Source organism: Varanus komodoensis, unplaced genomic scaffold (assembly GCF_004798865.1).
Source record: "Varanus komodoensis strain SLA01 unplaced genomic scaffold, ASM479886v1 scaffold2, whole genome shotgun sequence".
Classification (NCBI taxonomy): domain Eukaryota; kingdom Metazoa; phylum Chordata; class Lepidosauria; order Squamata; family Varanidae; genus Varanus; species Varanus komodoensis.
The window spans coordinates 1,803,693-1,818,428 of NW_025335568.1; the positions used below are offsets into that span (position 1 = coordinate 1,803,693).

At 60.6% G+C, this 14,736-nt stretch overlaps 1 protein-coding gene across 3 annotated transcripts in view; it reads right to left on the bottom strand.

Annotated features, from left to right (window-relative positions):
* Positions 1-2,672: 2,672 nt before the first annotated feature.
* The window catches only part of SIGLEC1 (sialic acid binding Ig like lectin 1), a 38,932-nt gene continuing 26,868 nt past the window's right edge, over positions 2,673-14,736 (bottom strand). The window contains exons 14-22 of one of the 3 annotated variants that reach the window (XM_044429386.1): positions 12,647-12,898; positions 11,234-11,539; positions 10,202-10,453; positions 9,010-9,312; positions 7,528-7,782; positions 6,107-6,409; positions 5,795-5,903; positions 5,393-5,471; positions 2,673-3,706 (exon numbers count right to left, since the gene is read on the bottom strand). In XM_044429386.1, the coding sequence (XP_044285321.1) occupies positions 3,578-3,706; positions 5,393-5,471; positions 5,795-5,903; positions 6,107-6,409; positions 7,528-7,782; positions 9,010-9,312; positions 10,202-10,453; positions 11,234-11,539; positions 12,647-12,898 (1,988 nt within the window). In that variant the 3' untranslated portion in view covers positions 2,673-3,577. Of the gene's footprint in view, positions 3,707-5,392; positions 5,472-5,794; positions 5,904-6,106; positions 6,410-7,527; positions 7,783-9,009; positions 9,313-10,201; positions 10,454-11,233; positions 11,540-12,646; positions 12,899-14,736 lie in introns of those variants that run through there. The other 2 variants (XM_044429388.1, XM_044429387.1) reach the window with 2 other exon arrangements.

A 14,736-nucleotide genomic window follows, 5' to 3' on the forward strand; every position in this document is an offset into this window, starting at 1 on the left:
GTTTTTAATGCACTCTTTCAATTTAATTTGTTTTAACCACTGGAAATCGCCGAATAGTCTGCGTACAGGTATAGCAAGATCCAGAGGTGCCCTGAACCAACGGGTTGTGGTGATATACAGAGAACAACGCACATGCATTCCTGCCCCTTGCGCTCTGATCGGTGTGCACTTGGTATCTTATGGCAGCTCAACAGAATGCAATTAAAGTTGCCAGCTTCTGGGCTTGAGCCGTCTAACTGGTACGTTTTGATTTTATATTTTATGTTTTAAATTCCTTGTTTTATACTACTTCTAAGACAACGTGTTTTCTAATATGCCTTATTTTAACTGTGGTGCTTCTGACACAAAGAAAGAAAGGTTTGTGCTAACCACACGCTGTTCACCACTTCAGGACCTGTTTGGGATGGAGCGGTACAGAAATACCACAAACACGTAAGCGAATAAGCAGGACGCGCCAACAGCGGGCGGCTTCCTGTCTGCATCTTCGCTCCAATGCTGCCACCTACACGCGGCTCTTAGTCTCACACCGGCTCCTGGGGAGCACCCAGAGCCCCGTGCCCAGCTTCAGTTTGCCCTTCCACGTCGCATGCGTGTGCTTGCAGCGGCTCCCTGGGGCCCGACTGCTGCCTGGCCCCCCACTGAGCCAAAGGGCCTCTCCCCGCCTTCTCCGCAGCGCGCCCTGGACGCCTCGTGGGTCATGCACAGAAAAAGGGCCACATGATGCCAGAGCTCAGCCCCTCCTGCAAAATGCTCAGCGTCTCCAATGTGAATCGTTGAGGGCGATTTCTCCTGCTAGGAAACAGGGCGACAAGCGCAGTGCTCTCCTTTGGCCCAGCGTTCCAGGGCACCAAGCAAAGCGCGTCAGAAATCAGTGAGGTTGCGCTCTCCTCCATCCCCCAAATGCTTCCTTCACAACTTTTGCTCCAGGGTGAAGGGAGGAAGGGGACTGGATGCATCCAGAGGGGCTGATGAGCTGTGAGGAGACCAGCTCTTTGATTTTGCATGTTGCCTGTGCACCCTCCTCTTTGGGGCAAGACCCCACAGGTGTGCCACTGATACATACGCAGCAAGCAATAAACTTGGAAAGCAAATCCAGCTCCCCCAGGATCAGTGGCAACATCCAGGGTTCTGGGCACTGCTGGAGAGGCCACCCCACAACACTACGCATCTTTGGGCAGATTCCAGGTTGCCCTCTGGCCCCTTCCAGCTCTTCTGCTCTATAACTCTATGGAATAGCTGCCTTCTCTGCTAGTCCTCCAGTTTTCAGCTGGAGACCTCCATGCCTGTGACCTTACAAACTGAGAGGCACTGGAAAAGGAAGGTATGCAGTCGCTGTGCCCCCAGGGAACCTGCACCCACCCCGCCCCCTTTCCCTGCCTCCGGCAGAGTGCAAGCAACGCAGTGGAGATGGGTGGGCCGCCGAGGGGAAATACAACTGCCCCAGCCCAGCATTTCTGTCAATTATCGGGGGCCACATGTGTGATGGGAAAGAGTCCCCCCCGCCCCAGGACAGAGGGACTGCTCGTCAACTGTTTCTTGGCTTGCTTCCTGAAGCACACTGGGCACAGTTAAAGACACGGGGCTTGCTTCCTACCAAGAGCACAGTCCACCGGTCTGCCCAAAGCAGCATTTTCTGCATGTGCATCGTCATACGGGGTCCTTCTGAAGTGCGCAGGGTCTGAATCTCAAACACAGAGGGGAAACGGTAGCATGTGCTCCTCAGGCTTTTCAAGTGGCGTGTCTTGGGCACCACACGTCACACTGCAAGACGATGTGGATGTTCCTCACGAATCCCAAAATAAATTCTCACCCAGTCGCTGAGACCTGGGTGTGCAGCTGGTGCTGGCATGATTAAGGAAGCATTCTGGGGAGACCTTCAGGATCACAGTGGGAAGTAGGGGAGAGGCAGATATCCTGGCCTCATTATATGGGAGCATCAGCAGTGCCTAGGAACTAAGGTCACCCCCAGGAGAGGGGCCAGCACCCCAGCTTGAACTTCCGGGGCCATGCGGAGGGGAGCTGCAGTGATCTGGGAGCAGATGCACATCAGTGCTGCAAAATCAGAACACATTCCAGGCGCAGGACGCCCCTCCGCCCGGCCGCACCCAGGGCACCCGTGAGGCCGCTTCCGTCTGCCAGGCTTCCCGGGCAGAGCTAAGTCGTGGCCGCGGAGGGCACCGTGCAGGGAGCTGCCCTCTCCTCCGGAGCCAGGCGCTGGGCTGCCGGGACAAGGCTCCAGCTGGCCGGCCTCAACGGGGGGCCCGCTCCGTCTGCGCCCACGCGCCCGCCCACCCACCCCGAGGCCGGTCCAGGGGACGCACGGGGCTGCAGCTCGCGCCTGCGCCCTTTGGCCGCCAGGGGTCGCCCACACCGGGTTTCAAGAGGAGGCTGCCCGACCACCACAGCGGGGGTTTCCGAACCCCTTTCAGGTGCGTGTCGTAACTTCTGAGTCTTGCAATGCGAGGAACGCTAGCTGGAGTGTAGGAGCGGTCCCACGTGATTCCTTTGCACGTGTGATTTCAGCCTCTTCCCGCGAACTGGCAAAGGAATGAATGCCCACCCTGCCCGGGAAGGCCTGGCCTTTCTCTGCCGCTATCATGCTCCCCTTCCACCGATGCTTCTGGTTGCCGCCACACACCCGAACGCGGGAGCTGGAAAAAGCACCAGAAACGGCAAATCCAGGTTTGTTTTATCTTAGGAAGGGAGTGAATGAGGGAGAGCTGTGCAGAATAATGCATGGCGAGGAGAAAGGTCAGAGAGGAAAAGGCCCTGGGTGAAGCCGATTCGGAGAGAACGCAGTCCTGCTTTGCACAGTTAACCGTGGAATTTGCTTTCACAAAATGTGGTGATCAAGTCGGGTGGCTTCAAAAGGCCATGGGCAAGTTTACGGAGGAAGAGGTGATCCGTGCCACAGGTCCCGGTGGCTCGAGGAAGCAGGAACAGTCTGCCTGCAGAGAGCAGGCGCTGGGGAACGTGGGTGGGAGGGTGTCGCTGCCCTCCTCTCCTGCTTGTGTGTTCCCATAGGCAGCTGGACCTGGGTCACCCTGGGCCTGATCCAGCAGGGCGCTTCCTATGCTTCTCGGGGAGCATGGTGCGGGCACGGCCCCTGCGACGTTGGCTGAGGAGCAACGGTATTCGTTCCAGCGAGTTGGCGTGTCACCAGGGCCGCCGTCTCGCTCCCCAGGACCGGACTGATGGTGATCCGGCCGGCCGCCGGTCTGTACTCTCCTGGCCCGTGTGTGCAGCGCTGTACCCATGGGACGGGAAGTGCCATGAAGGAAGTCCACGCTCAGCACCGCGCCGAGGGTGGGGAGGAGGACCGAGTGTTCATCTGCTTTTATCACACTGCAAATCGTGAGATCAGAACCTTCAGACTCCTAGCTGGAGTCTGAGCTTTGGGTGTGTGGACAAGGCCATGCAGAAAATGGGATACGTGGGAGGGGAAATACACAAGTCCCCTGCGACAGGATCAGTGCCATGTCAGGAGTGAGGATCCCCAGCAGACCGTCTTCCCCTCGCCCTGCAGGACTGCCCGGGTCTCCCAGCTGGCTCCGCACCTCCGGATGTCTTCTCACCTTCACAGGGTGCTTACAGAGGTCTGTTCCGAGGGGGCACAGTTGCGGGGCGCTTCGGTGTTGCCCTGGAGCCTTCTGTAGGACAGGCAGAAACGTCCGGATGGGGGCGTCTCTGAGCTTTGCTCCGTCAGCTGTGGGAAAATCCAAGCAACCTGGTTGTCACAAGAACTTCGGAAAAGCAGCGAGGCTGATCCAGCTCAGCTGGCTGGGTACAGCGCTGAGGTCCGCATGAACCAAGAACCCGCGTCAGCCTAATGAAGACCCTTGGGAGCCAGAGGGGGTGGGAGCCGGACGTGCGGCTCCCTTGCGTTATCGGCTTGCCCCGGAGCGGGTCGTCTGGGCGGCGGTGCTGCAGGGGAGGGAGTGGCTGTTGCCGCTCTGCATGAAACCCTGCTCTGGACTTACCAGAACTGAGAGAGGCCTGCCCCGGGGAGAGCCATCCCTGTGGGAAGGGAGGGGGCTGCTTGCCTCCCTCGTGTAGCCCCCCTGCTGGGCCTGGTCCCACAAAGGGCTGGCTTATGCCGCGGCAGCCGCTCCCCCTCCTCCAGCAGAGCGGGCTCTTTCCCAGGTCTCCTTTCTGCTGAGCTTCCAGATGTGGCAGACCTGGAACCGGACCCGGAACCTCCTGGCCTGCGCGGCCAGAGCTCCTCACAGCCTCTGCAGGCACTCGGCCAAGCACACGGCGGCATCAAAGGCCCTCAGGACCCTTCACCGTGGACGCCCGCTGGGTTGGGCTAGCCCAGCTGATCCTGGAAGGGGTGCCCTTCGGCCTCCGGGCACATCTGGCCCCTGGGCAATCCCATTTTGTGCCAGACTCCCGCCCCCTTCCCCTAAGCCCGGATTGTTGTCCCAGCGCCCAGCTGCTGGCAAGCTAGTGGGGCTGGCTTGGGGGAAGAGCCGCAACGGTGGCTGGCCCCCAGCTCCAGTGGCACCCTCCCCCTCCTCCCCTGCCTCACGGGCTCTCCCGGTGCAGTCCAGGCCTGGGCGTCCCCATTGCTGGGGAGGGGGAGCATGCCAAGGGCTGAGTACAGGCTGAGTGTGGGAAGGCACTGAACCGTTGGTTGTTTCTGAAGTGCTGGTTGCCGTGCTGTCTGAACCCAGCCACGTGAACAAGCCATGGTTTGTCGCCCACAAACAGCCCACAGCTCGCAACCCGGCCACAAGCCATGGGTTCTCTTCATGGCTGGTTAGTGCAGCTGAGTCCAGACAACACAGCGACCCACAGCTCAATGACCCCTGTAAAACCCGTATTCAGCCCCTGAACCCAGTCGCTGTCCTTCGATGTCCCACCAGGCATCAGGCCAGGGAAGGAGAGGCAAATTCAGCAGGAATGGGCAGCTTGTGGTCCTCCAGTTACTTTAGCTCACAAGCTACGCTGGCCGGGACTTATGGGAACTGTAGGCCAAAGCACCAGGGGGCCACCTCTTTGCCGCAGTTTGGAGACCTGAGGCAGAAGCACCTGCTGATGAAGCGCTCATGCGCACGCCCAGTCCCGGCCTCAAGTGGAGACCGCTGGGGAGCTTCCAGACCAGGCTGGCTCTGCGTGTGGGAGGCCTGGATCCGTCCCCAGTGCTCCCAGAGACCCCTGCTGGAAAGCTTGGGGAGTGGGAGCCAGTCCGAGGCAATCCCGGGCTGGGTTGGGTGGACCAAGCATCCCCTGAGCAAAACTGAGCTGAGGCTGCACGCCACGAACAGCCGCCTCTCCTGGACTGCCTCCCGTTCCCATCAAGAATTCCAGCTGCTGCTCTCAGCCTGGATGGTTCCCACCAGGGAAGCCACAGCTGCAACACGCATTTCGCCGCAGCAGGACACCAGACCTGGGCGTCTTCTTTACGGTCCACAGATTCCACCGTCTTGCTCCTCAGTTGCTTCCACCTTTTCCACGCTTTGTTCATCCTGGAAAACATCAGAGAAGTTGGTCAGATTGTATCTCGGGGCGCGATGATGCTAGAAAGCATGGTCCGTTTTCTGCCACGCTGAATGCGAGAGCGTGAGAAGAAACCCTGCGGCAGAATTGCACCAAAGACCACCCTGGCCCCCCCCGCTTCCCACCCTGCCCAGCCCGTTGCTCCAGTCGGGAGCCCCGAGGCCGGAGGCGAGGCGCTTGGGCCAAGAAGCATCGGCATCATCGGTGCTCGCTGTGGGCCAGCCAGCCGGGCTCCCGTCGGAGAGGCCTGCCAACGCCCCCGATCGGCCGGCTGAGAAGCCAGGGGGGTTACCGGGTGCCGGAGCTTGCCATGCAGAAGGCCAAGCCGCAGACGACCGCTATGCAAACTAGGAACCCGAACACTCCAGCCAGGATTCTGAACAAGCGGAGGTTGGAAAGCGCTGCAGAGGGAGACACGAAGGTCACCGTGAGGGCCTTGGAAGGAAACACTGGGAATAAACCCCCTGCGGGCAAGCTCAGAAGGGAAACTGGCCAACAGGGGCCCGTGAGGCTGACTGGGAAAACTGGGAGCCTGGGGCCTTTTCCTGCCCAAACAGGCGAGGGCTGCAGCCCGTCTTTTTGACCCTCTGTGGGCTCTACTCACTCCCTGCACTGAAGTCGATGGTGCTGACGGCGTGGCCAAACCGGTTGGCAGCCCGGCACACGTACAGCCCCGAGTCCTCCGCCTGGAGGTCCCGGATCTCCAGCCTCAGGCTGTTGTAGGAGGGCAGCGGGATGAAGCGCTGGCCGGCCACCGAGCGGGAGCTGTTGCTTTCCGCCACGAGCCGGCCTCCTTTGTGCAAGGTCAGTGTGGCGCGCGGATGGCTGTCGACTGCACAGAAGATGATGCCCACCTTTCCCTTCTCATTGTCCAGGAAGGCGCTGATGCAGAGGCTCTGGGGGGCATCTGCACGGAGAGAAGGCGAGAGCTCACTCGGGGCAGGGCGGGCAAGCTGGGGCGGATCAGCCGGGGCTCGGGGACTGCAGGAGCAGGAGAAGGGCATGCGGACCCTGCCCCAGGGCAGCCTCTTCTCCCCCGGCCTTGGGAGCCCCATCTGGGCTTCCTCTCTCTTTCAGGCCTTTGGCAGAAGCTGCCCAGGGAACCTCAGCTCTGCTCTGCAGCCAGGAGGACTCTGAACTCGTTCTCCGAAGAAGATCAAACGCCAAGGTTTCTTCCCTCACTCGGCCGGAGGGAGCAGATGCACAGCCGGGAGAGCCCTTCTGGGCATTAAGAAAATGCCCAGCTAAATGGCGCCATAAAGAGAAGAAGTGGGCATTCTTTTTTTTAAATTCGCAAACTGCTTTATACTGCCTGTCACACTGCTGGTAAAAAGTACGGGGCTGGGCATGAGGCAAGCGTGTGTTTGTGGTGGAGCACCCCCACCTCATTTCTTTTAAATTCCTTCCCCTCTTGCCAGTTTTCTGCCCGAGATGCAGCCCCCTGGTGGCCCCCCCACCGCCCCCAAAACCTTGCTTTCGGACAGGCTTCCCTTGTGCCACTGCTCGCTCGCTCACGGAATTGCACGGGGTGGCAGAGGGCGGCGCTTCGGCTCCCGGGCTTTCCCACTGCTGCTTCTGTCTTTTTCTTACCAGAGGAAACGCAAGTCCACTGAGGAGGGAAAGCTGAATGGCTGCACAGAGCCATATTTTGGCCCTCAAAGCCCTGCCGGGGGGTGGGGGGTCCATGTATGCGGTTTCTTGCAGACGGACAATTTGGAGCAGGAAGGCCGGGGTCTATTCCGGCCGCCAGTCCTGCTTCTCTGCCTTACGCAGACGCATGGAGCCAAGGGGAAGGCCTCCTGCTCCGTTCCCTTGCGTGGGCGGTGGGACGAGCCCGGGCCGGAAGACGCAGAGCAGGGTGAGACGCGTGGGCGAGGGAGCCGGGGAAGGAAGGGCGGCTGGGCCGGAGGCCGGAGGGCTCTGGGCTTCTGCTGCCCCAGAGCTGGCCGCTGCCCCTCGGGCTGAGCTGCCCTGCAGGAGTGGAGCGGCCCCTTGGCGAAGCCCCCCAGCCCCACTGGCACTCACAGAGCACATTCACGCTGGCTGAGGCGGATGTCACGCTCCTCGTCCCGCCCGCTGCCCGGCAGTGGTACGTGCCCGTGTCGGCCCGGGTCACGCCGCCCAGCACCAGCGACCGGCCGGGGCTCTCCCGGAACCACCTGCTGTTCTTGTACCAGGTGTAGTTCATCTCCTGTGCGCCCCGGCTGGCCACCACGCAGGTCAGGTTGGCCGTGGCACCCTCCTGGATGTCTGGAGAGGGGTCGACGGTGACCCTCGCACCTGAGGTGGGGAAGAGCAGGAGGGGAATCGCCGACATGAACGCTCTGTGGCCACGGGTGGGGTCCGTTTGCCGAGACCTCCTTTTTGGCCCAGCAGCTGGACCCTGTGAGCTGAGGCACAGCCGGAAGGCCGAGCGCAGTTCCAGCGGAGCCCAGTGGGGTCCCTCCTTCCATGGGGGGGGGGTGAAAAGAAAAGGGACAGGCCCCCAAAGCGCGACCGTGGTAGCATTCCACGTGGATGGCTTCCCCGCGCCGGCCCCTCCCTGCAGGCGTTGCTGTGGTCCACGCCGTGGCCAGCAGGGCCGGTTCCCACACACACTGCCCGTGGCAGAGGCAGGCTGGGAGACGTGGCCGCGCGTCCTGCTCACGTCTCGGGAATTGTTGGCTGGGGAGCAGCTGAAGCTCGGCTCCATTCAGAGCACGGTGGCTGCGGCCGCCTCCAGCCGCCTTCCTTTCTGGGCCATTTTCACCGTAACGGGAAGGCGGCGACCGAGGCTGATCGGCCGGGACCGACCAGGGCCCCGTGTCGGACATTGTTCACCAAGACAGCACAGGAAGCCGTGGCAAGGAAAAGCCTGCTGCTAAGCGTGTGCAGAGTGCCTTTCCTCCCCACTGTCTGATTGCACCCGCCTGCCCCGAGCCAACGAAAGCAGGCAGAGCGCAGGGCTGGGGCGCAGCCGGCACGCAGGGGCTGCGATGGGGTCCTGGCACCCGCGGCTGCGACGGCTGGGGAGCAGAGGCAGCGCTGCCCAGCGGCCCGGAGCCTTGCCGGCCAGAGGAGACTCTGCCGGGCAAGAGGGGCAGCTGTCTCCAGCGGGGGCCGGCGCTGTGGCCGCGCCAGGCTGGAGAAGTTCCGCATTCAGCTCATTCTGGAAACCACAAGGCAGCCTCAGTCAGCAAACGCGGGAGGTTTGCTTAACCCTCGGCGGCCAACGGTCTGGCCGGCCGGCCTCCTGGCCTGGCCTTCAACCCCACTCTGGTGTGAGATGCCCGCAGGGCTGGGCTGGGCTGGGCTGGGCTGGGACGGCCCCCACGCCACCCTCCCCGGAGCCCTCCCGTGTGACTCCCACGTGCCCAAGTTCTTCCCGGCCTTTCCCATTTCGGTGCCCTCCAGACATGCTGGGCTGGCTGGGAGATGCTGGGGGCGTACCCCCACCCGTCTGGAGGGCAGGCTGTCGGAGCATGTCGCCCCTCCGATGCGCCTGTGCGGGAACGTGGGATCGCTCACCCTCTACGCTGAAGCGCATGGAGGCAGCCGAGTTCCCGTACGTGTTGTTGGCCAGGCAGCGGTACTGCCCTTCATCCTCCAGGACGAGCTCCTTGATCTCCACTTTCAAGGAGTTATGGGCCGCGTGGATACTGAGCCGCTGCGGAGGCCAGTTCCCGGAGCCCCGGCTGGAAGCCACCAGCACCGAGCCTCGGAACAGGGCTAAATCGGACGGCGGGTGGCTCTCGACAGTGCACTGCAGGACGGCCCGGTTGCTGGACCGTGTCTCCAGGAAGGAGGCCAGGAGGGGCTGCTTCGGGGCATCTGTGTGGAGACGGGAGGCAAGCATGCGTCAGCCGAGAGGAGCGCTCTCTGAGCCAGAGGTGGCCGCCCACCGCAAATCCCAAACCGCTCCGTCAGCGCGGGCGGATGCTTCCAGGCCTCACGACACACCTCTTAGGTCGCACGCAGTCATGTCCAAAATACAGCTGCCCCCACGGCCTTGCCTCCATGGGGACTGCCCTGCACACCACAAACACTTTGCCACTGGGAAGGTTCTAGGTTTTGCCCCCATCCCTAATCCTTTTAAAAAATATGCATGTGCTTCTTATTTTTAAGTAGTTTCCAAGATCTTCAGTAAAGAAATAGTTCCACTTCCTCCTTTGAAATGATACAGGGTTGGCGAGCTGTATCTGGGAAGTCCATTCTTCACATTATCCTCATTAAAAGGGAGAATTTGCATTTTTTCCCGGAAGTGGTTGAGGGAGGCAGACCCAGGGCAGTGCAGCCAAGGGGCCGTCGGCCCGGTGCCTGCCTGGCACGAAACAGCGCACTCAGCCCCACCCGGATGGGGCCCCGGTCGAATGGCCCGCTGTGAGCCGGGCAGCCAAGGCCCAAGGCCGGGCTGCATCCCCCCGGAAGCCACCGCCAGGGGCTGCATCCCCGCCCCCGCCCTGCTGCCCAAATGGCTGCTGTGGAAGCAGGACGGAATGAAATCCAGGTGTGTGGGCAGGAGGCACCTGGGCCGGAAGCAGGAAGCCGCTCCCTGGAAGGGAAGGGCGGCGTGGAGGCTTGCGGGGGCTCCATTCTGCCTGCCCCCCATGGTTTGACGTGGTCCCAAAGTCCAGCCCTGCAGCAACAGGGAAGTTGTGCCTGGGCCACGCACTGCCCTGGGCCAGAGAGGGGCCTGATCCTGCAGCCGGAAGGCACTCACAGAGCACGTGCAGCGTGACGGGCGGCGAGGCCCGGCTTCCCTCTGTGTGATGCGCTCGGCAGGAGTACACGCCCCCGTCGCTGGCAGCCACGGCCTGGAAGAGAAGGGCGCTGGCCGAGCCCTCCGACAGCCACCGGGAGTTCCTGTACCAAGTGTACTTGGCAATCGCCGAGGTGCTGGTGTCTTCGCAGGTGAGCGAGGCAGGACGTCCCTCGCGCACCTCTGGCTGCGGCCGGATCACGACCCTCGTGGCTGCAAGCAGGACAAGAGCAGGAGGGCTGAAATGCAATGGGGAGGCAGGCCCCTCCAGCGGACACCCCCCAGTGCCACTGGGACTGCAGCGCGCCAGTCTCCGGGCCCTGGCACTGGGCATCCGGGCTGGGAGGGGCTCTGCCTGCAACTCTGGAGAGCCCCGATCCGGCTGAACCTGGCGCAAAACAGGCCCACCTGCTCCCGAGAAGCTCAGTCCATGCAGCGCACCGAGTCACCCGTCTTTGGGCATGGGGAAGGGGAAGAGCGAGGCCGCTGCTGCCCGGGGGGCTTTTGCGCTCCCCCTCGCGTGGGCAGGTGGGCTCTCTGGAGAAAGGCTTGGGACCCCGACCCGCCAGCTTTCTCCAGGCGCTCCCTACGGTTGGCAAGCAAGGCCCATGGGGGCGGGGCGGGCAATGGGAAGCACCATGTTTTCCCAGAATGCCCCTCTCCCGGGGGAAGATCGCTTGGGCTCAGTGGGAGGAGGGTGCCTCTTGTCTGATGCCACACGGCACTGTCTGGACTCCGCGGCCCTGATGGGGCCCCCCGCTGGAGAAGGGTGCACATGCCTTCTTCTCATGGCACACGGTTTGCCTGGCCAGCTGTTCTTTTCCAGTCAGACGTGAATGAGGCAGAAACCTGCCTGGAGCACCGGGGGACCAGCCCTCTCTGCAGGGCCCCTTCCAGCGCTGTTGGGCCGCAGCTGCCCTCATTTCCAGCCGGAGGAGCCCACAGGCCGGCACGCCACGTGCGGAGCAACCCAGCGAGGGCACGGATACTCACTCTCCACGCGCAAGTCCAAGGAGGCGGTCGCCTCACCCACGGCGTTGCTCGCCAGGCACTCGTAGGCGCCTTCGTCCTCCCGGCCGGCGTCCGGAATCTCGAGTCTCAGGGAGTTGGGTGCGGAAGCCACACGCACTCCTCGGTCGGACCCCCGGGCGGCCTGGAAGGCGCTGGCGGCGAGGACCTGGCCGGCTCGGCGGAGCAGCAGGGCTGACGGCGGGTTGCTGTCCACGGTGCACACGATGCTGGCCAGCCGCCCTCCCTGCGTCTCCAGGAATGACTTCACCTGGACTCTCCTGGGCGCATCTTCCAGGGGAGGAAAAGGCAGAGAGGAATCAGCCCAAGCAGCGGCACAGAGACTTCGTGCTTTCCAGCCTTCCCTTGCGGGCTCCCCTGCAGCGCTCGGCTGTCCGGTCTTGGCATGAGAAAGCAGCCCCCCGTCCCGGGCTCCGCTTGGTCTTGCTTGCTCGGCCTGGTGGGGCAGTTTCAAGCCCCCGGGAAGTGAGAATTGCAGCGCGGTGCCAGCGAGAGCCCCCCAGAGGCAGATGCCCCCCTTCCAGGGGAGGGTCTGCTGGACATCCGTCACCCAAGGCACCATGGTGGAGGATTGGGCCCAGCCAGCCGTCCAGCTGGGCATCTCCCCAGGGGGAGCCGGCTGCCAGCAGGCTGTTTCTAGGGAAGGGGCGTGCGCTTCACAAGGTGGGTGGCACACAAGGGAAATGCTCCAGCGCACCTGCCCTCTCCCAGCCATGCGCTCCTTTCCCGGGTCGCTGCCCATATTCCGTGCCCAGTGGGATGCCTCATGTTTCCTGCCCCCGGTGGCTCTTCCCCCCTGCAGATCTCACTCCCACGGGCTTGACAGACTTTCTACCTCTGGCAAATGTGCCAGGGCCCTGGCCTTGCCGGCGCCCCCCCCCCCCCCACTGCCACTCAAGGCCCCGTGTTGGCTGTGGGGCGCTTGGATCCCAGGGCCCGAGTTACCGGTTGTCAGCTGTTGGGTGGGCAGCATCATGAGCTTGGGGGCCCTTCACCCTCCAGGCGGCCTCCCCCCCTCGGGGTGGAAGAAGCTATGTTTGCCCAGGGTTGCCTCCCATGGGGGGTCCCGTCGATTTGCAGCTGCCGGTTGCCCCATTCCCGCACTGGCAGCCGGCTTGGGGCCACGAGAAGCCCGCATGTCCCAGTGCCCCTCTTGGGGGAACGAGGAGCTCATTCTCTCCCGCCCCCACCGTTGACGAGCTGTTCTGCTCCACGGAAGCCTTGTCCACAGATTTGCAAATAATGCAGCGAGGAGGAAAGGGCCGTGAGGCTCAGGGGCATCTCTCACCCCAGGGAAGTAAAACCGAAACATCGTGCGGCTGAGGAGCTGGAGCGTGTGCAACAGCCGTGCCCAAATTCCGCCATGCCGGGACTCACAGAGGACGCTGAGCGTGCCCACGGAAGAATTCCGCACCGCGTCCGGAGTCTTCACGGTGCAGGAGTAGGAGCCGGTGTCAGCCGCGGTGGCCTGGCTCAGCGCCAGCACCCTGGACGAGCCTTCCGCGTACCACCTGCCGTTCTTGTACCAGGTGTAGCGCTTCTCGTCCTCGGAAGCGCTGTCCACCACGCAGGTCAGGTTCACCAAGTCCCCTTCCAGGACGTTTGCGGGAGAAATCCAGATTCTTGCCGCTGCGTCAGCGCACATGGAATGCAGACAGACAGAGGCTGCATTCTTCTGGACTTGTCCGGGTTGTGTCCTGTACGCCACTTATCTATCTATCTATCTATCTATCTATCTATCTATTATTTATTTATTTAGGGAACTTCTATGCCGCCTCATTCACTGAAGCCTCAGGGCGGCTCACAATCATAAATAAATAACATAAAACAATATAATTTAACAGTATAAATTAAGTTGCCCTGGCCAAAGAATAAAATGAATAAATAGTATTAACAATTAAAATAACGTTTGAATAAAAAGGTCTTCGCCTGGCGCCGGAAAACAAATAACGACGGCGCCTGGCGGACCTCTCTGGGAAGCGCATTCCATGGCCAAGCTGAAGGGCACGATCCACTGGGAAGGTCTCTCGAGGCCACGTCCCAACAAACCAACAGGAAGCAAAGAAAGAGGAACAGGAGAAGAGGGGAAACGAGAGCTTGGCCTGGGGTGCCAATCCCACCTCGGGCACATTCTGCTCTGAGGAACGCCTTCCTTCGGCTTTCTCTCAGGCGTCCCCAGTCGGAAGCCCCCCAGATGTGTTGGGCCATTTGAAATGAAGGCGCTTCCAAAGGCTGGAAAGCAGATGTGCAACAGAGGAGGCACAGCTGCTTTTCAGTGACATGCCTGTATAGGATCGTGCCTGTATTTCCCCACAGGGGGAGCACCATAAACTCACATGACTCCAGTCCTCCATCAGCTTCACTGGCTTCCCATTGAAGCCCGGGCCCAATTCAAGGTGTTGGTGATGACCTATAAAGCCCTAAACGGCTTGGGTCCTGGCTACCTGAACGAGCACTTACGTCCGTATATGCCCGACCGCCCTTTGAGATATGCGAGAGAGTCCCTTCTCCGGGAACCCTCCATGAAAGAAATTAGGAGAGTAAGTACTTGGAGGAGGGCTTTCTCTGCGGTGGCGCCCAACCTATGGAATTCACTCCCCAAAGAGGTCCGCCTGGCACCTTCGTTACTGGTTTTTCGGCGCCAGGTAAAGACCTTTTTATTTAAACATCATTTTAATTGTTAAAATATATGATCTGGCCAGGGCAACTTCTTCTTCCTTCTCTTTTCTCCTCCTATATTCTTTATGTACTTATTTTATACTGTTAATTTTAATTTTATATTATTGTATCTCAGTGTATTTTTTGTATTTTTGTATTTAGTGGTAATTTATTATGTTCTATTGTATTTCAATGTATTTTATTGTGTTGTAAGCCACCCCGAGGCTTCGGCAAGGGGCGGCATAGAAATGTTATAATAATAATAATAATAATAATAATAATAATAATAATAATAATAAACATTTGTGGCAAGCATACAAGGGCAGCTGCTTAGACGGAAAAGGGTCTGTGGCTGCGGCACGCTGGGAGCCAGTTCTCTCATCTAAATTCCCATGGGTTGCACCCTAAAGGGATTCCTTGACTTCTTTCTCTCTGGTGACAGTTCTTTAAATGGTCCCATGAGAGGTCTTTTCAGTCATGCATGGTGTGGATAAAGATTTCTTCTCCCTCTCCTTTTATCCCAGAACTCAGCAAAAGCAAGACGCTTGTGGCACCTTAAAAATGGGCTGGTGGGACAGATGGCCTGCTGGTCCAACCTGGCTGGGGTCTTATATCTTATTATTACATTGCATTTATAGCCAGCTCTTTGCCTCTTGAGAAGAACCCAAGGGAGGGGGTTCCACAACCTCCTCCTCTCCATTTTATCCTCACAACAGCCCTGCAAGGCAGGCCAGGCTGAGAGTCTGTGACTGGCCCAAGCTCGCCCAAGGAGATTTATGGCTGAGTGAGGTCCAGAACCCGGATGTCCC